This window comes from Mirounga leonina, unplaced genomic scaffold (assembly GCF_011800145.1).
Source record: "Mirounga leonina isolate KUSES-001 unplaced genomic scaffold, KU_Mleo_1.0 Mir_178, whole genome shotgun sequence".
Taxonomy (NCBI): Eukaryota; Metazoa; Chordata; class Mammalia; order Carnivora; family Phocidae; genus Mirounga; species Mirounga leonina.
In genome coordinates, this window is record NW_023270464.1 from 832,562 (window position 1) to 851,252 (window position 18,691).

Below are 18,691 nucleotides of genomic sequence, written 5' to 3' on the forward strand. Positions count from 1 at the left end.
ATATCCCCCACCTGTGCTTGACCATGGAGATTATGTTTCCCAACATGTTTCCCAGCCCTGTGTTGCTTTTTCATGATTACTGGTCTCAGCTGCCAGCATATATATGACAAATATTTGGCCACAGAATCTGCTATGAAATTAAGTGAATTGTGTGAAAGTGTGTGAATAGGGATCTGGCCCTAAAGACCACCAGGTTGGTGAGCTCTGACACTGTTAACACCCATCCTCAACTGGTTGGTTCACAGCTCGAGAGGATGCCAGGTTCTTCAACTGTCCCACACCATAGAAAAATTTAAACAAGTATATTTGAGACTTTACATTCTGTAGTTGCTTTATCTTCTAGGATTCATGGAATAGTTGCATTGAGCTTGCCACTGAACTAAAAGACTTAGTGCCATTCTTTTTAACAGGTCTAAAATGTACCATGTATGATCATTGGGAAACTTGTAAAACATATTTTGGATTGTCATCTCTGCTGTATATGTCTGTTATGTAGAAAAAAAAATTGTATTTGGAATAGTTAAATCAATGCCTCATGCTTTAAAAAAGAAGTATCATTTTGATTCCCATTTATTTATTACTATTTTTTAATTTGAGTATAGTTGACATATAATGTTACATTAATTTCAGATATACAACACAGTTTTTCAACAAATGTATATGTTATGCTATCTTCAAGTGTAGCTACCATTTGTCACCATGCAATGCTCTTAAAATACCACTGACTATATTACCTATGCTGTACCTTTTATTCCTATGTTTTGTACATTTAATAAATAGAAGACTATCTTCCACTCCCCTTCACCCATTTTGCCCATCCCTCTATCTCCCTCCCCTCTGGCAACCATTAGTTTATTCTCTGTATTTATAGGTCTGAGTCTGATTTTTGTTTGTTTATTCATTTGTTTTGTTTTTTAGATTTCATATATGAGTGAAATCATATGGTACTTGTCTTTCTCTGTTTGACTTATTTCACTTAGCATAATACCTTCTAGGTCCATCCATGTTGTCACAGATGGCAAGACCTTGTCCTTTTTTTGGCTGAGTAATATTCCATTATATGTAAATGTAAATATAAACACACACACACACACGCACATATGCACACATTCTTTATCCATTCCTCTGTTGATGGACACTTGGGCTGCTTCCATATCTTGGCTATTGTGAATAATGCTACAGTAAACATAAGGGTGCATATATCTTTTTTTTTTTTTTAAAGATTTTATTTATTTATTTGAGAGAGAGAATGAGAGACAGATAGCAAGAGAGGGAAGAGGGTCAGAGGGAGAAGCAGACTCCCCGCTGAGCAGGGAGCCGGATGCAGGACTCGATCCCGGGACTCCAGGATCATGACCTGAGCGGAAGGCAGTCGCTTAACCAACTGAGCCACCCAGGCGCCCAGGGTGCATATATCTTTTTGAATTAATGCTTTTGTTTTCTTTTGGTAAATACCCAGTATTTGGAATTATTGGATCATATGGTATTTCTATTTTTAATTTTTTGGGGGGATCTCCATACTGTCTTCCACAATGGCTGCACTAATTTACCTTTCTACCATTAGTGCATGAGGGTTCATTTTTCTCCACATCCTTACCAACACTTCTTATTTCTTGTCTTTTTGATTTTAGCCATTCTGATAGGTAGTATCTCATTGTGGTTTTGATTTGTGTTTCCCTGATGATGAACGATGTTGAGCATCTTTTCATGTGTCTGTTGGCCATCTGTATGTCCTCTTTGGAGGACATCTATTCAGGTCTTCTGCCCATTTTCTAATTGTGTGTGTGTGTGTGTTATGTAAGCTCTTCCTATATTTTGGATATTAACCCTTTATCAGATGTATTGTCTGCAAATGTCTTTTCCCTTTCAGTATGTTGCCTTTTGTTTTGTTGATTGTTTCCTTCACTGTGCAGAAGCTTTTTAGTTTGATGTAGTCCCAGTAGTTTATTTTGGCTTCTGTTTCACTTGCCTTAGGAGACATATCTAGAAAAATACTATGGCCAATGTCAAAGAAATTACTGCCTAGGAGTTTTAGGGTTTCAAGTCTCACATTTAGATCTTTAATCCATTTTGAGCTTATCTTTATGTATTGTGTCAGAAGAGTAGTCCAGGCTTATTCTTCTGCCTGTAGCTGTCCAGTTTTCCCAGCACCATTTATTGAAGAGACTGTCTTTTCCCTATTGTGTATTCTTGCCTCCTTTGTTGTAGATTAATTGACCATATAAGCATGGGTTTATTTCTGGAGTCTCTATTCTGTTCCATTAATCTATGTGTCTGTTTTTGTGCCAGACACAAAATTTGATTACTGTTTTGATTACTATAGTTTTGTAGTCTATCTTGAAATCTGGGATTCTGATATCTCCAGCTTTGATTCCCATTTAAATAGGGGCTCTTGAGTCATAATTTGGAAGTGTGAAATGGTTATCCACCAAATTCATTAAATCTAAGGGAATGCAAAATAAGACTTTACCATTTTGAAAAGATCAGAAAGGTATTGAAAAAGATGTCCTAACATAGACCTTCTGCATTCCACAAACATATGTCAAGCACAGGCTATGGACCAGCACCCTTCACATACAGGGACGGAGCAGAGATGGGACTGGAAAGACTGCAAAGGGTTGGGTAGACTCAGACTTACCTGGGCCCTGAGAGCCACAGTTAAGAAAGGTATAATGGTGACTGGGTCAGGACACCATCAGGAGACTGCAGAGTGGGCCAAGAGCATGGCCTGATTGTTAATTATCTCTGAAGGAATTCTTAAAAGACTTTGCTAGTACAACCAGTGACAGCACTGTAATTTCTTTTTTGAATTGCTTGATTATATCTCAGTTCAGTGTTTTTATATTTGATGAACAAATCCATATTCCCACTTTCCAGAAAACTTAGGGGAATATAATTGATAAATATGAATCTGAGAGCCCATATAAGGCCTGTTTCCAGGAAATTCAGCCTTCAAAATGCTAGGGAAGAGCCTCCAAATTTGAATTTTAGCATGTCCAGCATGAAACATGTGCAAACACTAGGTTAACTTTGCTCTCCTCTGTAAACTTCACCAAGCTGCTTTTCACGAGGCCATATATTTATAGGTCAGCAGTGTCTTCCTTTATACCATATTATGGAAAGAATTCCTAACATGTGCTTTGTGATTGATATTACCCAAAGCTTCAGAAATGTGTCTGAGGTTTGGTAGTCTGGGCACATGCAAACAGGACTGCTTTGGTGTGACTTGGGTCCTACCTTTTCTCTTGCAGGCGCTGTGTACGGTGGCTGAAAGTCGCAAGCCTGTTTATTTTTGTGGTGGTGTGCTCTGTGAGTATCACAGAGCTCTGCTGTTGGGTCAGCAGAGCCCCAGGGTGCCTTGGGCTGGGTAGCAAGGCACCTAAGGTATGGGGCTCACACCTTTCTTTGGAGGAGATGCTAAAGGCATGTGGGACTGTGGGCTGAGGTTGGTGAGGGAGGCCTCCCCTTAGCAATGCTCCTCTGCTGTGATACAACAGAAGCCCTGGGGACTTGGCTTTGCTCTGTAGAAGGCAGTTAGCTTCATCCTTGGGTCTAACTTTCCACTGAAAAGCGGCTTACCAATTCTGTTTTCAACCACATGCAATAAAACTCTTTATTTGTCTTGGGCATGTTCAGCATCATGGGTGGCCCCAAGAATGTGTCCCGCTGCCAGCATTTGTGTGGTGTGTATCCTGATGTAGCCTAGCTGGAATCACAGTGCAGGTGCTCAATATTTTGCCAAATGAATGAGTGTGAGATTCTTTGTGCTCAGGTGTGCATATCTGTGTGTGTACAAATGTGTGTGTACATGCCTGGCTGTGTGTGTCTGTGTGTGCACATGTGGATGTGAGGTCCTCTGTGCCTGCTGCGTGTTTGTGTGTCTGCATGCCTGTGTGGGACATGTGGGTCACTTGTGGTCTGTGATCGTTTTGAGGTTGTGTCTGTGCTTGGGGTCTTGTTTCTGGGTGTGTACCAATTTTCAGCATTGGCATAAGAGAATTTGTCTGCACCATTGTTGGGAGATTCCAGTGGGTGGCTGGTGCCTGCTGCTGTGACTGCATGTGAGATTGTGAGGAAGGATGGGGTGTGTGGGTGGTGTTTTCATGCCTGGGCAGTGTGGACTCCAGGACATGTGTGGCTGTGCCTCTTCTATGCAGCCTGACGTTACGGCCAGGCTGAACCCTGCATGACTGGAAACTGCACATGACCACATGTGGCTGTGAGTACTTGGTTTTCATTATCTGCATAGGTGGGCATACATTTCGGGGCTCTGTGTGTGTGCATGTGGGATTATGCATGAGAAGAGGCTCCTCTTCTCAGGGTGGCGAATAGAGAGCACTATTGCATCTTGAGCACCGAGGGTGGTTCATGAAGTCAATACTGGCTGAATTGAATACCTGCAACTCTATGAAAGCCCACAAGGGAGGGGAGCAGTGGCCCAGAGAAAGGAAATTATGCGTGAAACAAGAGACAAATACATTGAACTCTGAAAACTTCATGCTTTTACTTTTTTAGCTGCCAGTTTGCTTCTCTATCTCCTATTCTCACAACTGTGTGGCTCTGAAGCTCTGGCTGCTTCACAGGGCCTGGTAGGTGGGTACACTGGGGTTTCCAAGGAGAAGGTCAGGGTGGGCCAGCGCTTACCTGATCTCCTGAGGACTGACCTGAGCTTTGTATCTAGTCTTCAGCCTTCTTCTGGGATTTGAAGTTTTGGTGATTTGGGGAATTTGTTTTGAACTTCTATAACCTGTCATCTTATAACCGCTTATAACCACTTCAATGTACTTTCTGATGAGGTATAAGGTGCAAATTGTGCAAATTCCACAAACACATACTTTAACCATCACATGGGTTGTATCCCCTTTTCTCCAGTATGGGAAAACCATGTTTACCTTCCTCTGATGATTTAATTTTATAGCTGAGTGGTTAATCTTTAAAACAAACAAATATCAGTAATCAAGACCCATTGTAGTGGAGAATAGTATAATGAATCAGAATTTTATCTCTAAATATCTAAGAAAAACTAGAGTGAGCTGGTGAATGTTCGATACATCAGTCAACACCATTATTATACCCATATTTTTACCTTTTGTCAAAATTATTTAAATCCTATTGTTCTCCTGCCACAAATCTATCATTAAATGTTTCTGATTGTTACAGATTTTATTCAGCCTGTATCCAGATCAAGGAAAGTTCTGGCAGTTGTTGGCTGTGTCACCCCTGCAAAGCTACTGTATCCAGTCTATACAGAGATGGATAGTTGCGCATGGCTGAGATTCACAAAGAGACACCAGAGAACTATTACAACTGTTGCTGAAGGCCGCAGTGTAGGTGATCACTGTTCCTCCCATACCTATTTTGTTCCTTCAGGACATTTGATGAAAGATGAGGCCAGAGCAGAAGGGGAGGGGAGCACTAGTGAAACTATGATGGGTGGTTGGTGGTAAGGTTCCCCCTGGGGTGATGACAACCAGGTGGCACATTCCAGTTAGGGCCTGGCTCCCCTGGGCTCTTGCATACTCTGTTTTGTACCCCATCCCCACTTCCTTTTGCATTTCAGCCTGGGTGGTTTCTACTGACCTATTTTTAAGTTCATTGCTTCTTTTCCTTGGCTGTGTCATCTGGGCATGATGATTGCTTGGTTTCTTCATACTGTGTTTTCTCTTGCCTTTTTGTAGGCCTCATAGTTTGTCACTAAAAGCCAGATGTGTTGTATAGGATAGTAGATATTGAGTGTGTTAGTCAGCTCGGAATGCTGTAACAAAATACCGCAGCCTGGGGGTTAACAGATATTTATTACTCACAGTGCTAGAGGTTGGACGTCCAAAGTCAAGGTGCTTGCCAATTTGATATCTGGTGAGAGCTCTCTTTCTGGCTTGCAGATGGCTGCCTTTCTTGCCATGTCCTCACAGGACCTTTCCTCAGTGTGCCTGTGTGTATGTGGAGAGAGAGAGCATTCTCTAGTGGCTGTTCTTAATAAGGATACAATCCTCTCAGATCAGGGCCCCACCCTATGACTTCATTTAACCTCAGTTACTTCCTTAGAGGCCCCATCTCCAGACACAGCCACACTGGGCGGCCGGGCTTCAACATATGAATTTTGTGGGGGACATAAACATTTATTCCATAGCACTGTGGGTTTTAGTTGGGGGTCTGGGTAAATCTAGTCAGAGGTTGGCTGTGTGGCAGTGTGTGGTTGCTATGGTAACCTCTAGCATCCCACACACTTGGAATTGCTTGGCTTCTCTCCTGCTGTCTGCCAGACTGTGCACTATTCCTATTCCTTCCACAGGGGAGAGTTACTTTCCCCTCTTACCCACCACTCCCAGCTGCTGGGGTTCCACTGTGCCCTTAGACTACCAGATTTGATATGTTTCCCCAGCAAATTAACACTTTTTCATGAATCTCCTCAATTTCTCCATCTTCCTTGTGAGTACCTGCTAGGGTTCCTGAAGCAAAATCCTATTAGAAGATGTGAACACCCCAATTCTGTGGCTCCCAGGATCTCCCTACTATCACGCTAGCCCACACTTGACCTTGAGCAGTTTAAAAATTTTCTGATTTAATCTTGCCTGCTTCTGTGTGTAATGGTAGCACCTGTCTCAGGGAAGCAAATGCTGGGCCCTATTCCTCCCCTCGGTCACCTGTCTCACTCTAGATTTCAAGTTAGATGTTTATGATGCAACCTCATTCTTGACAGAATAAGTCATTAACTTAACATCTGTCCAGGCTTTTCAGGTTGTGAGAGTAGGAGTGGTGTGTTTCTAGCTCTCTACTTATCCCAGCTGAAACTGAAAGTCCAGAGCCCAAAGTCTCTCTTGAATAGACATTTGGATGAGGATAGTCAAGCATGAAAGTCCCTAAAGCTCCCAAGCCTGGGAGAGGGAGCATCTTGGAAAGCAAGCTGGGGAGGAGAGGAGGGCAAGGAGGAGAAAGGAGTGGGGAGGAAGAGGAAGCAAATGGAGGAGGAGGCTCATGGAGGAGGAGGGAGAAAAGGAGGCAACTGTGTCCAGCTCAAGTATTTCTGATTATTACCTTTTTTTCTGATCATTGCCTTTTAAAAAGGAGTTAAATCATTCACAGATTTTTTTTCTTCAGTATCTTCAACTGATAAGCTTGGGTGAACTGAAATTTTAGAAAATTGGGTAGTTTCCCTTGCAGTCACCAGTAGTTTTTGCATATTCTTATTTCCTCTGGTTCTTTTGGGGAGTCCCTCTGTGTCTTTCCAGAACATCCTCTCACTCAGCTGAGCCACTCAACATTCCAGAAAGACCTGGCACTCAAGGTCTTCAGGTGGGCTCATGAGATGGCTCTGGTGGGCAGTGCATGGTGCATCCCTGCTCTTAAATGAATGAGAGCACTCATCTGTACCTGCTCTCAGGACAGGGTAGCTCTGAAGTCTATCTGAAAGCTTGCTAAAGTCTTGGTATTTGCTTCACCACTTTAAAATTGTGTCTCAGTTTTAGGTGAAGATGTATCTCCCTGTGAGAGAACTGGAGAGCTCTGTGATTTTAATGAGCTTTGTTTCCCATTCTTATGCCTTACCTCTATATCATCTCTATGGGTTAAAAACACTAAGACATCGGGCGCCTGGGTGGCTCAGTTGGTTAAGCGACTGCCTTCGGCTCAGGTCATGATCCTGGAGTCCCAGGATCGAGTCCCACATCGGGCTCCCTGCTCGGCGAGGAGCCTGCTTCTCCCTCTGACCCTGCCCCCTCTCATGTACTCTCTCTCATTCTCACTCTCTCAAATGAATAAATAAATCTTTAAAAAAAAAAAAAAACACTAAGACATCTTCCTGCTTTCCTCAGCTTCCCCTGGGGCCTTCTCAAAGCAAGTGTCAGTGTGGAGGCCTGACTTCATCATGCCCCTAGGAGAGGGATCCTGCCTTCCCTTCATGTGACCTCACTGTAAATGATCATAACCTACTGCCCAGGCTGAGCCAAGAACTCGGAGAGATCCTATCCAGAACCAGACAGGGAGGCGGAAATATTTGCAGGTTGCTGAGTGATTACTGTACTGTGGCAACTCCTGTATGAACCTTATCAGTCAGCAGAAATCCTAAATAAGTATAATAAGTAAAGATCATAACAGGATAAAATCAGATAATGACAAATAAGAGTCTTCTGTTCATCCCACCGAGAACTGTACCATGTCACTTTTGCTCCACAGCATTGTGCAGTCTTCCTTCTAGAGCAGCTCAAGTACACTAGCCCTTTCCTGGGACTTGAATGAACCCAGACCCATCCTAGTGACTGGCAGACAAATGGTTTTTCTCAGCAGTAAGGGTAACTGGGAGGTCTCTCTCCTGTTCTCTGAGCCATGTGTGTATTTGGATGAAGAGAGAAAGAGAAGTGGAAGAGATGAAGAGAGCTGTGTGGGATGATAGGCATGCTGCAGAATGGTTCTTACATGTCTATGGATCTGTTAAAGAAAAAAAAAAGTCTTCAGTTACACTTGTTAAAGATGACAAGTCACACTTTATTCGGGAACTTAGTGATAGTTGTAGAGACCACTGCACTGAGGTCTTGCAGTGGGGGAGAAAGATTGAACTTGAAAAGTGGGACTTTAAAGCCAAGGAGCAGGGTGGGGGGCAGTGGATGAAAAACTACTAAGAGGAAACATCATGGATAAGAGGAGATTCTGGCCAAACTGACCTCACAGGATCCTTGTTGAAGACAGGCCAGAGTGACCAGATATCACCTGGGGGATGGAGGTGGATGAGGAACCTGATCAGATATTGAGTGTGATTAGATATGGAGAATGAAGATTCTGCCTAAATTAACCTAGCAGGATTCTTGCTAAAACTGGACACAGAAGCCCCAAAGTCAGGGCTTAGTCTTAGAGAAGAGAGTTCAAAGGAGCATACCTAAGGTTTGGCCAAAGAGAGACTCTGTCAATCATTAACCATTATTAAGGCAGATTTAAGCTTCCCATGGGCTCCTTAGAAAATGTACATTTTTCTTTTCTTTTCTTTTTTTTTTTTAAGATTTTATTTATTTAATTGACAGAGAGAGAGAGATAGTGAGAGAGGTAACACAAGCAGGGGGAGTGGGAGAGGGAGAAGCAGGCTTCCCGCCGAGCAGGGAGCCTGACGTGGGGCTCGATCCCAGGACCCTGGGATCATGACCCAAGCCGAAGGCAGTCGCTTAACCAACTGAGCTACCCAGGCGCCCCAAAAATGTACATTTTTCTCAGTAGATTTTCCATACATTTCTGGAAGCTCACAGACCCTCTCCCAGGACCTTAGGCTGAGAACTTGCTGTGGTGGTTTGTGAAAGGACAGATCAGAGGTCAGAAGTCCCCCTCAGATGCGCCCAGAGAGCCAACTGCTGCTGGTATCTACAAAAATGGGGACAGAGTCAGGGCAGGCTAGACTGTGCACCAGAGTTTGGAACTTTGAAGGTGATTCTCAGCAAAAAGGTGTTATTGTGCCGGTCTGGGGCAAGAAGTGATTCAGGCAGGCCTGGTTTTGAAAGGCCAGTAGTGGTGTTCTCATTGTTGTCCTCATGAGTGAGGAGCCCCACTGTTATTCCTTCTTGACTTCTGGCCAGACCCCAGGGGTGTGTGTTTTGGTGAGAAGTGCTTTTGGAGAAAGCCTCACTATCCTTTAACTGGAGAATAACAAAGCTACCTTTTCCCCTATGATGTTTTCTCTGTAATAGTTGGGCTTTGTCACCTCAGTAATTGCAGAGTTTATTTTAGAAGCTTTGTGAAACAGGAAGTGGCTGTGATTGCAGGCATGTGAAGTTCTTTGTCCCTGAATTGTTCTCTGTGCTTATTATGGGGGAGACCTGTTCAAGGCTCCTAGGTCATTAAACAGGTGAATAATGGTCAGCAAGCCAGGTTATATATAGGCAGGGTAATTAGGCTTGCTCACTGACCTTCCTCCCTTCCCTCCTTTCCTTTCTCTCCCTCCCTCTCTTCCAATCTTTTTTCCTTGTTTCTTGACATATGGTCCATTTTCCATCACACCCTTCATAGTAGTCCTGGGCTTTCAAAGTACATAAAGAAAACACTATACATATTAAAGGATTTTGTCCCCTCCTGTTCTTCCTCTCTTACATCCTAAGCTCCTCATCATTGTGATGTCCATTATGATAGCAACTAGTTACTTGTGGCTCTTGACATTTAAATTTATATTAATGAAGTAAATAACATTAAAGTTTCACTTCCCCATTCACACCAGCCACATTTCAAGTGCTTAATAGCCACATGTGATTAGTGGCTACCATATCAGACAGCACAGATAAAAACATTTCTATCACCACAGAAAATTCTATTGGCCAGCACCACTCTAGAAATTAAGGACAATCATTCAACCATTTGGTCCCAAATGCTGGAGAAAATACATTAGCACTAGATAGATTATTTTTATGAATTGATCAGTCTTAAAAGTTTCATACTTTATCAAATGACATTGCTCCCATTTTTATCAAGAAGTTTGGTCTAAAGGAACCCCACTTTCTTACCTCCATTCAACTAAGCAAAAGTTGTGTCAAAGAAAAATTGTATCAGTTAAACAGGTAAGGAAGACTTTATCCAAGACTATTGCAATAGGGAAGAGATTGAACTCAACTCGAAATACAACAGGTTAAGCTGGGAATCTACAGAAGGGTGAGGGGGAGGATGGAAAATTACCAAAGGGAACTTGGCTGGGGATCAAGAGTGAAGTGAAGGCATTCTTAAAAAAAAAAAAAAAAAGAAAGAAAGAAAGAAAAGAAAAGAAAGAAAGAAAAAGAAAAAGAGTGAAGGGATTCTCGATAAACTGGGCTCACCAGGCCAAGGTTGAAACTTAACCAAGAAGAGGGCTCAGAGGACTTAAGTTTGGTCCAGGAGGGAGTCCTGGCCAGTGTTAACTGAACCTGGCATTTGATAGGCTCTGTAGCAAACTGAAAGGTAAGCCCAAGAGGACTGTACATTTTAGGTGGAAATGAAGGCCCCTTTCAGGCTCTCATGGATTTGTTCCATGACCTGTAGCAGCACACTGCCCGCTCTTCAGAAGTGCTTTGTTCATGTGTCTTTCTCCCCACCATGCATAGGCTGCCAAGACAGCTGCCCACACTGGGACAGCCAGAGAAAGTCAATGGTCACACTCATTAGAGATACAACAGGAATATAATTAACTAGGAACTCAGAGGAGGGATGTCTAGGGGGCTCACAGAGTGGGAAGAAGGTTCATGGAAGGCATGTCAAGTTAGATCTTGAAAGATGGCTTTGACTGGGGTAGTGGTAAAGGCAGGAGACTACTTTGATGCAGCTAGAAGAAGGAGGCGATTTCTCTCTGACTTCTTCATGCCCCATCTGGCAGGGACTTTGGTCTAAGTTTGGAGGACCTCAAGGATGTTGCTGTAAACAAATATTATTGGTGAAACAAGTATATTTGTTGGGGCATCTAATGTAGTGAGAACCACATTAGTTTCTAAAGAAGTAACAAAATGAATAAGATGCAGTTATTCCTCTTGAGGAGTGAGACCAGTTGGGGAGAAAAGTCTAAAACAAACTGCAGTATGGCATGAGCCCAATCTACAGAGGAACACTGGAGGAAGCCAGAGGATCCGCTGGAGTCATGGATGACAAGGAAAGATTTAAGGAGAGGAGAGTTTGAGTGAGAACTTGAAAGATGGTAGAAGTTCTGCAGATTTGGGGAGGCATTTGAGGCAAAGGCAGGGGACTATGTGTTAGGAGCATGGTGGACAGTTCAACATGGCTGGGAGGCAAGGATTGAAGCTACCTGCAGGGGTGAGGCCCAATTAGAGGTTCCTGTTTGCTGGGATCTGGAAGTTACAGCTGACACAGTCTGAGCACAGTCACTCTGACACAGTCAGAGCACCCCAGTGGGCTTTGAATCCTAAGTGCATGGTGGGCATCTAGAAAGAGAAAAGGAAGGGTGGAAGTACACGTGGTCCTGTGTCTATGTGATTTTGTATGCACTCAATTTGGTTGGTTAATAATAGGGTGCTTTGTTACGTGGTTGTCTCCCCAACAGGGCATGAGATGTCCCCCGGCCCCCAGGACAAAGGTCTTGTTTTATTCATTCATTTCTTGGAATGCAATAAATGCTCCACAAACATTCTTTAAATCTGAGGGTGAAGGCACTGCTTTTCTAATGTTAGCCTCTAGGTGGTGCTGTTCCTTCCGGGTTTCTGCAAGGTCTCTTGGAATCCTTTCTGAACTGAAATATTTCTCCCCACCCTGTATCTTGTGTTTGCCCTGGGGAAAGACCAAGACACGAGTAATTTTGGCAGAAGCAGCAGTGTCTCTTTGGGCCTTTTCTTGGTACATCCTGCCTCATGCGTGACTTCTGTTTTCCATTTGTCCTTGATGGAGCCCAAGTAGTAGCATAAGTATGTGGAGAGGCTTTCCAACTAAGTGCGGGGGACTGCTGCTCAGTCTGGGCTCTCATATGGGCAACAGTGCTGATAAAACCCTTTCTTTACCAGGATGTTTTTTGTACAACTGGTTTTTTTAAACCAGTGCATTTTGCTGGAGGAAATAGGTAATGAAAAAAGATTAACCATTCACTGGCCCTTGATACTCACAGTAAATCTTGTGTACACTCTGGCAACAGTGAGGTTGTGCCTTTTCCCTAAGTCTGTTCCATAAACCGCCTGTTTCTTCTAGGGTTTTAAGGAAGAGTAAAGGAATTGGCTACTGAATCCTCCTACAGTCAGTGAGCTGCTGCTAAGACTTTTGAGACCTCATACAAAGCTTAGACTATTTTGAGATTCATTTTTCCACCTACAACAGTTTTCTCCTCTGGATCAAAATAACTAGGCTAGCCGCTGTGTAGAATCCATGTCATGACCCCCAGAACCTTGCAGCAGAGGCAAGACTTGGCCCAGAGCAGAGAGAGAAGGGTTGAGTAGCATGGGCTCCTACATTTGTGCAACACCCAAATGCAGGATGTTGGTGCTAAGGGGAAGCCTACAGTGGGGCTTAAGTGCCATGGAAATTATATTTTGTGGGGGGAAAGCCTCTTTACCTGATAATTTTTCCCTGATCAAGAGTCCTTCACACGCTTTGAAGAAATTTCTCTCCTTTCACTACAGTGCATGTCATTTATTTAGCTGGCTTCAGAATTCTTATTTTCAATTCTCTTTGTGATTTCTCATTCTAAAAATAGAGACCTGGCACCTAAGGATTTGGACATGGATGTGGATCAGTTTATCTGTTCATTAATGCAGCCGTCCTGTCTACTAGCTCATGGTGGGTCCAGGAACTTGGGCAGGAGTTTTATGCTGGCTGCAAAATGTGGAAGCAGAGATCATGGTAGAATGGGGAGATACCACTTAAAGGTTAAAACAGAGGATTTGAAATGCATGCGATCAGACATTGCAAAACCAACTGCATGTCAGGAGTGAAGTGCTAAGGAGATAAGGAGTGGTCAAAGTCTGCAGTACAGTTGTCAGAAACAGCCTGGATAGGTATTTCTCTGTGCACCTTCTAAGGAGGGTGCTCACTGGGTGGGTGGTGAGGGGACTTCAGGCCTCTCTTCCTTGCTTTGTGGTTCACCTTGACTTTGCCTCAGCTTCGAATCTCACCAGCCACATGGACTCCACACTGCTCCAGGTGGATCTGGCAGGGGCCCTGGTGGCCGGTGGCCCAAGTCATACCGGGAGAGAAGAACATATCATGGTGGAGGTGACCCAGGCTGACGTTCCAGGCTCCAGGCGGTGGCGGCCACAGCAGGTTACACTTATAAGTTATTTGAAAGGAATTGTAAAAACTCATTTCATCTCTTTATAAATTGAGTTTCCTTTTGAATGGATTTGATGGGAAGCCATAAGGCAATGGCACCATTATTAGGCAAAACCTATCTTTTGCTTTGTCTTTGACTCTTTTTTCCTTTTGTTTAAGACAGTTATAAAACTCTTGCCATTTCAGTAAAATGAGGCTTGCAAGTTATTTAATTCACATGATTTTACTGGGCAATTCAGGAAAACATTATATATTTGAAAGCAGTTTTGTTGTTAAAGCACAATTAAACCTGGGCTTTACCCCATGGTACGGAAGGTATTTCAATACCACAGTTCTCTTGGGTTTGGGGACACTTGCCTAAGACTTGCATAGTTTCCCAAAGCTTCTGCTTCTAAAGTGATAGGCTCTTGTGCTTAGTGTCTCCTAGACAAAACCTTTAGCTCCTGTCCTTCGAAGGCAAGGAGAGCCAACAGTGGTGTTGTCACCATGGCCCAGAGCCCAGACAAGGCCTGGCCCCTCTCTGTGCATCCTGACCTGTACCCCAAGTCCTGGCCTGATGACCCCCTGGGATTATCATGGTGACTTGTCTATGAAGTTCATGGGTTTTCCCTATTATAATCAATAGGAGGAAACCCTGCTGGTGCACAATGCTATGTCATCCAAAATGAGCATCTGATGGGTTACTGCACCCCTCGCATTTTCCTGCCATGCAAAGCAGGGTCCACAGAGCAAAAGCCTCATAATGAATGAGGCTGCAGTTTCATGGGTGATGGTCTGTGCAGCACCAGTGTTCTGAACCAGTTGCCTTGGCCTTGGTCTTAGGATGTAAACTTCACTTCCTCGTGTGTGGTGTACAACCGGCTGGCAAGGCCTTCTCATTAAAGGCGGGGTAGGCACACATCTGCCTGCTCTGTCTGTGGGCCTTGTGTGGGGGAAGATGTGACCTTTTGCAGCCTGCTGACACAGCTGCCTGCCCATGGGGCTCTACTCCGCTCTAGTGTCACACACAAATCCAGCTCAGAAACACGAAGAACACAAGAGATCTTTACTAATGGATTTTTTCTGATATACTCTTTCCAAATACTGAAGTGTTTTAAGAGAACTTATGAACTCTCATTTATGCTTTGACCAATTTCAGAGTTCCTATTTTCATTTACTTTATGATTTGTGGGCAGCAAAACTCCTGTCCTCCCATTGAAGTTTCCCTGGCCCTTTCGCTCCCCCAGCTAGCCCCTCCCTCTATGCTCACATCTGGTCCCCCTCAGCTGGTTTCTCCACTGCCCTGCTTAGGACAGGAACATGTGGGGTGGATTTGCCTGCAGCAAAGGAAGCTTCATCCTTGGGTCCTACCTCCCATGGACTCCTGTAACATGGGTGTGAAGGTTTTCTGCCTCCAATTTGCAAGCAGGAAGCAGTTCTAAGCAAGCATTTCTTGTGAATTGCCTCAGAGGGCTCAGAAGATCCCAAGTCTCGTATAAAGTGCAGTGATTTCTTTTTCTCATAATAAATCATATTTACTTCTATATCTTTGTACCCTTTATACTAATTCTGTATTTGTACTTCCGTATTCTTTTTTTTTTTTTTTCTTAAAGCCCTCTATGTTGTGGAAATTTCCAGTTCTGCACAGCTTGGATATGCTCTAGTGTCAGGGATGTGGGAGCTGTATACAAAGTCCTTGCTGTTCCTCTTTTTCTTCTTTTCTTATTCTAAACTAACACCTACAGTGAATAGCGCTGAATCCCAGGTGATGGTTCAGGTTCAAAGCCTTACTCTGATATTACGTTTCAACTTTTACAGGTCACTCAGAATTGGACAGTATTTTTAAATCCGAGAAGAAGTGAGCACTTGGTGGTGAGCAGGACCTTTGAGATACTGAGCAGGTGGGTCTCAAGTGATCAAGGATCTTGGGGGAAGGTCTCCTCTGGACATTTTCACTTAAAAAGTTTGACCTGTGGGACTCCAATTTTTGGCACAAATAGCCAGATCAGTTATGTGGTTTGGATGGGATGCTCTAACTGTATAGACTAGGAACATGAAGGATGTAGGAGGGCATCATAACACTCACTCTCTGTGAGTGTCAGGAAATGAGGATTGATTGCAGGGTCCATTTTGAAGCAAATGATATTTTTAGTTGATGCTTTAATTTCATTAATATTATGAAGCTCCACAATGGGGAATTCCAGGAAATTTTAGGATTATTTCTCTTTTTCTTTAATGCCGCTCCATATTATGTCTATATGAGTTTGCTAGGCCTGCCATAACAAATACCACAGAGTGTATGACTTAAACAGTAGAAATTTATTTCCTCAGGGGTTCAGCAGGATTTGTCTCTTCAGAGTACTCTCTCCTTGGCTTCGTCTCCCTGTGTTTTTCTGTGGACTTTTCTGTGTGTGTGTGTCTGTCCCAATCCCTTCTTGTAAGGACACTAGTCATACTGTATTAGGGACCACATCAGTGACCTCATTTTAACTTAATCACCTCTGTAAAGACTCTATCTCTAAATATAGTCACATTCTGAAGTTTTGAGGGTTAGGGTGTCAACATCTATATTTTGGGGACACAGTTCAGCTCAGAATAGTTACTGACTAAACTTTTAGAAAAGTGCTTTAATTTCACCATGCCACATACTGTTGATTACTTGGATGCCTCTTGTTCCAGGTTCTTTTCCCCACCATCTGTGACAGCCTGTCTACGTGTTCTCAGGTTGCACATGGCCCTTTTTTGAATCTCCCACATGTGAGAATGGTTGGCTTTGCTATTTGTTAGCAGGTAAAGCAGTCAGTGTGTAATGAGGAGAGAGAAAATTAAATGGCTAGAACCAATGTGAAAGTCCTTGCTCCCTGTTAATTGTTGGAGTGGCACCTGCCACGAGGCAGACACTGCCAGATGAGGGGGCCTACATCATATGGACCTGGCCATAGGGAGGCTGTGTCTGCATCTTACACTGCTCATATGCACTCAGAGCACCTCATCTGCCAAGTCAGACATTGGGCTAAATCACTGTGAGGTCAGTTTGGGCTCTGGTTATGGCCATGGATGACTTGTGTTGGGAAGGACACCAAGGAAGCAGGCACTAATTGTTGACATAGAGTGTGGTTTCCCTTACTAGTGGTAATATTTTTGCTTCATTCTGCAGAGATACTGTTTCTATCAGCATTCGAGCCTCCCTCCAGCAGACACAGGCAGTTCCTCTTTTGATGGCTCATCAATACCTCCGTGCAAGCATAGAAGCACAAGTGACCATTGCTGTGGTCATCCTTGCTGGGGTCTACATGCTGATTATATTTGAGGTAACTTTCATGCCAGCTTTCTAAGATTTATCTGTGCTCACAAGTAAGTGTCTTTCAACATGAAGGTGCTCTGGATGGGCTCAGTTCTGCTTCTTAATCAAACTGCAATGGCATCTTTCCTAAAAAGGAAGATTCCATCATTCTAGGTAGAAATTGATCTGTACTGGAATATTTGCTGAATCTTGGCAACTGACACATGCAAGATGAGTTTTAGCAGGCCCCAGCAAAAGTTTACCTGAGAAAATTGAATATGTACATGAGTTTCTCACCCTTACTCTGCTGCTTACTTGAAGTGTGATGCTGGGGCGGTAAGTGTTGAATCTCTCTGAGATGCATATTAGAATGCCCCCATTTGCTTCATAGGATTGTGTATATTCAGGGACTTGAGAGACCTTGGGCTATGTGGGGGGAGGGATTATTATCTGTTATGTTTATCAACTCAGCTAATGAGCCTTTTCACAATTGATCTCATGTCTTATAAATTCCATGTTTCTGGGAAACTAAGTTCGGCTCTGCCTTTAATAGCATGGAGCAAAATGCAGACACTGCCTGGATGGGTTGGTCCATTATTAATTTAATCATGAAACCAGATATACAGCAACACATTGATGGGATGTCAGTAGAGGATGTGATTCTGAAGAGGTATTTCTTCTTGAGTGTAGGATAGGTATGAGAAATACCTTGGAGTTGTCAAGGAAATGGCCTGCAGCAGAAGTGGCCAGGAAAGTTCCAGAAGTTTGCCCGTGGTTGTCTAGTCTACCTGGTGAGGAATGTTTGCTCCAGTAAGTTGAGCCCCAAGTTCCAACAAGATCCAATCATTGATTTAGTTGTTATATCTCTTATGTCTTCTTTATTCCAGAGTAGCTCTATTCTCTCCATTCTTTTTCTGTTTTCCTCTCAATCAATATTATCATGTTTCAGGGTTCCTTGGATTACCTACACACTGTGATTTTCTAGAAGAACTTACAGACTCAGAGGCAGCTGTGCCCTGTGTGGGCTGTGGTTTATTACCATGACCAGCAGTGGGGAAAGCCGTATCAGGCAGTCTGGAGCAGTCCAGGAGCAGGGTTCTGAAAGGTCTCCTTTCCAAGAAGGGGGCCATATAGAAAATGCTTCTTCCTCCAATAGTAGTGTTTCTGCCCATGGCAGCCTGCTTGAGACTCAGCCAAGGTTTTTGATGGGGGCTTGTCATATAGGTGCCCTCAGCCCACCAAAGTCCCAACCTCCCAGAAAGAAAACAGGTGTTAACAGTAAATCACATTTTTATACAAAGAGTTTAGGCATGTTAGTATGGCTTAATGCAATGCCCTAAGCCTACAGAACAATCATATCTCTCTGTAACATAAGGAACATTCCAAAAGCCAGTACCCAGATGCCAGCCAAGGGCCAGCCCCAGAGCAAGATCTTCTAAAGGCCCTTCTAATGATGGCAATTTCAGGCCTGCCAGGTTAAGTCTTTACTGTACCACCATCTAGATGAAAAATTCCATTCTCTGGGAGAAGATATTTGCAAATGACTTATCAGATAAAGGGCTAGTATCCAAAATCTATAAAGAATTATCAAACTCAACACAGAAAAACAAATAATCCAGTCAAGAAATGGACAGAAGACATGAACAGACATTTCTCCGAAGAAGACATACAAATAGCAAATAGACCCATGAAAAAATACTCCACATCACTTGGCATCAGGGAAATACA

The 18,691-nt window shown here is 43.4% G+C and overlaps 1 protein-coding gene across 2 annotated transcripts in view; it reads left to right on the forward strand.

The window, feature by feature from the left end:
- Positions 1–18,691, forward strand: part of OCA2 (OCA2 melanosomal transmembrane protein) — a 545,103-nt gene that overhangs the window by 89,330 nt on the left and 437,082 nt on the right. For both annotated transcript variants that reach the window (XM_035023928.1, XM_035023929.1), the window contains 5 exons: positions 3,252–3,309; positions 5,161–5,233; positions 13,532–13,692; positions 15,499–15,581; positions 16,838–16,991. In XM_035023928.1, the coding sequence (XP_034879819.1) occupies positions 3,252–3,309; positions 5,161–5,233; positions 13,532–13,692; positions 15,499–15,581; positions 16,838–16,991 (529 nt within the window). The remainder of the gene's footprint in view (positions 1–3,251; positions 3,310–5,160; positions 5,234–13,531; positions 13,693–15,498; positions 15,582–16,837; positions 16,992–18,691) is intronic.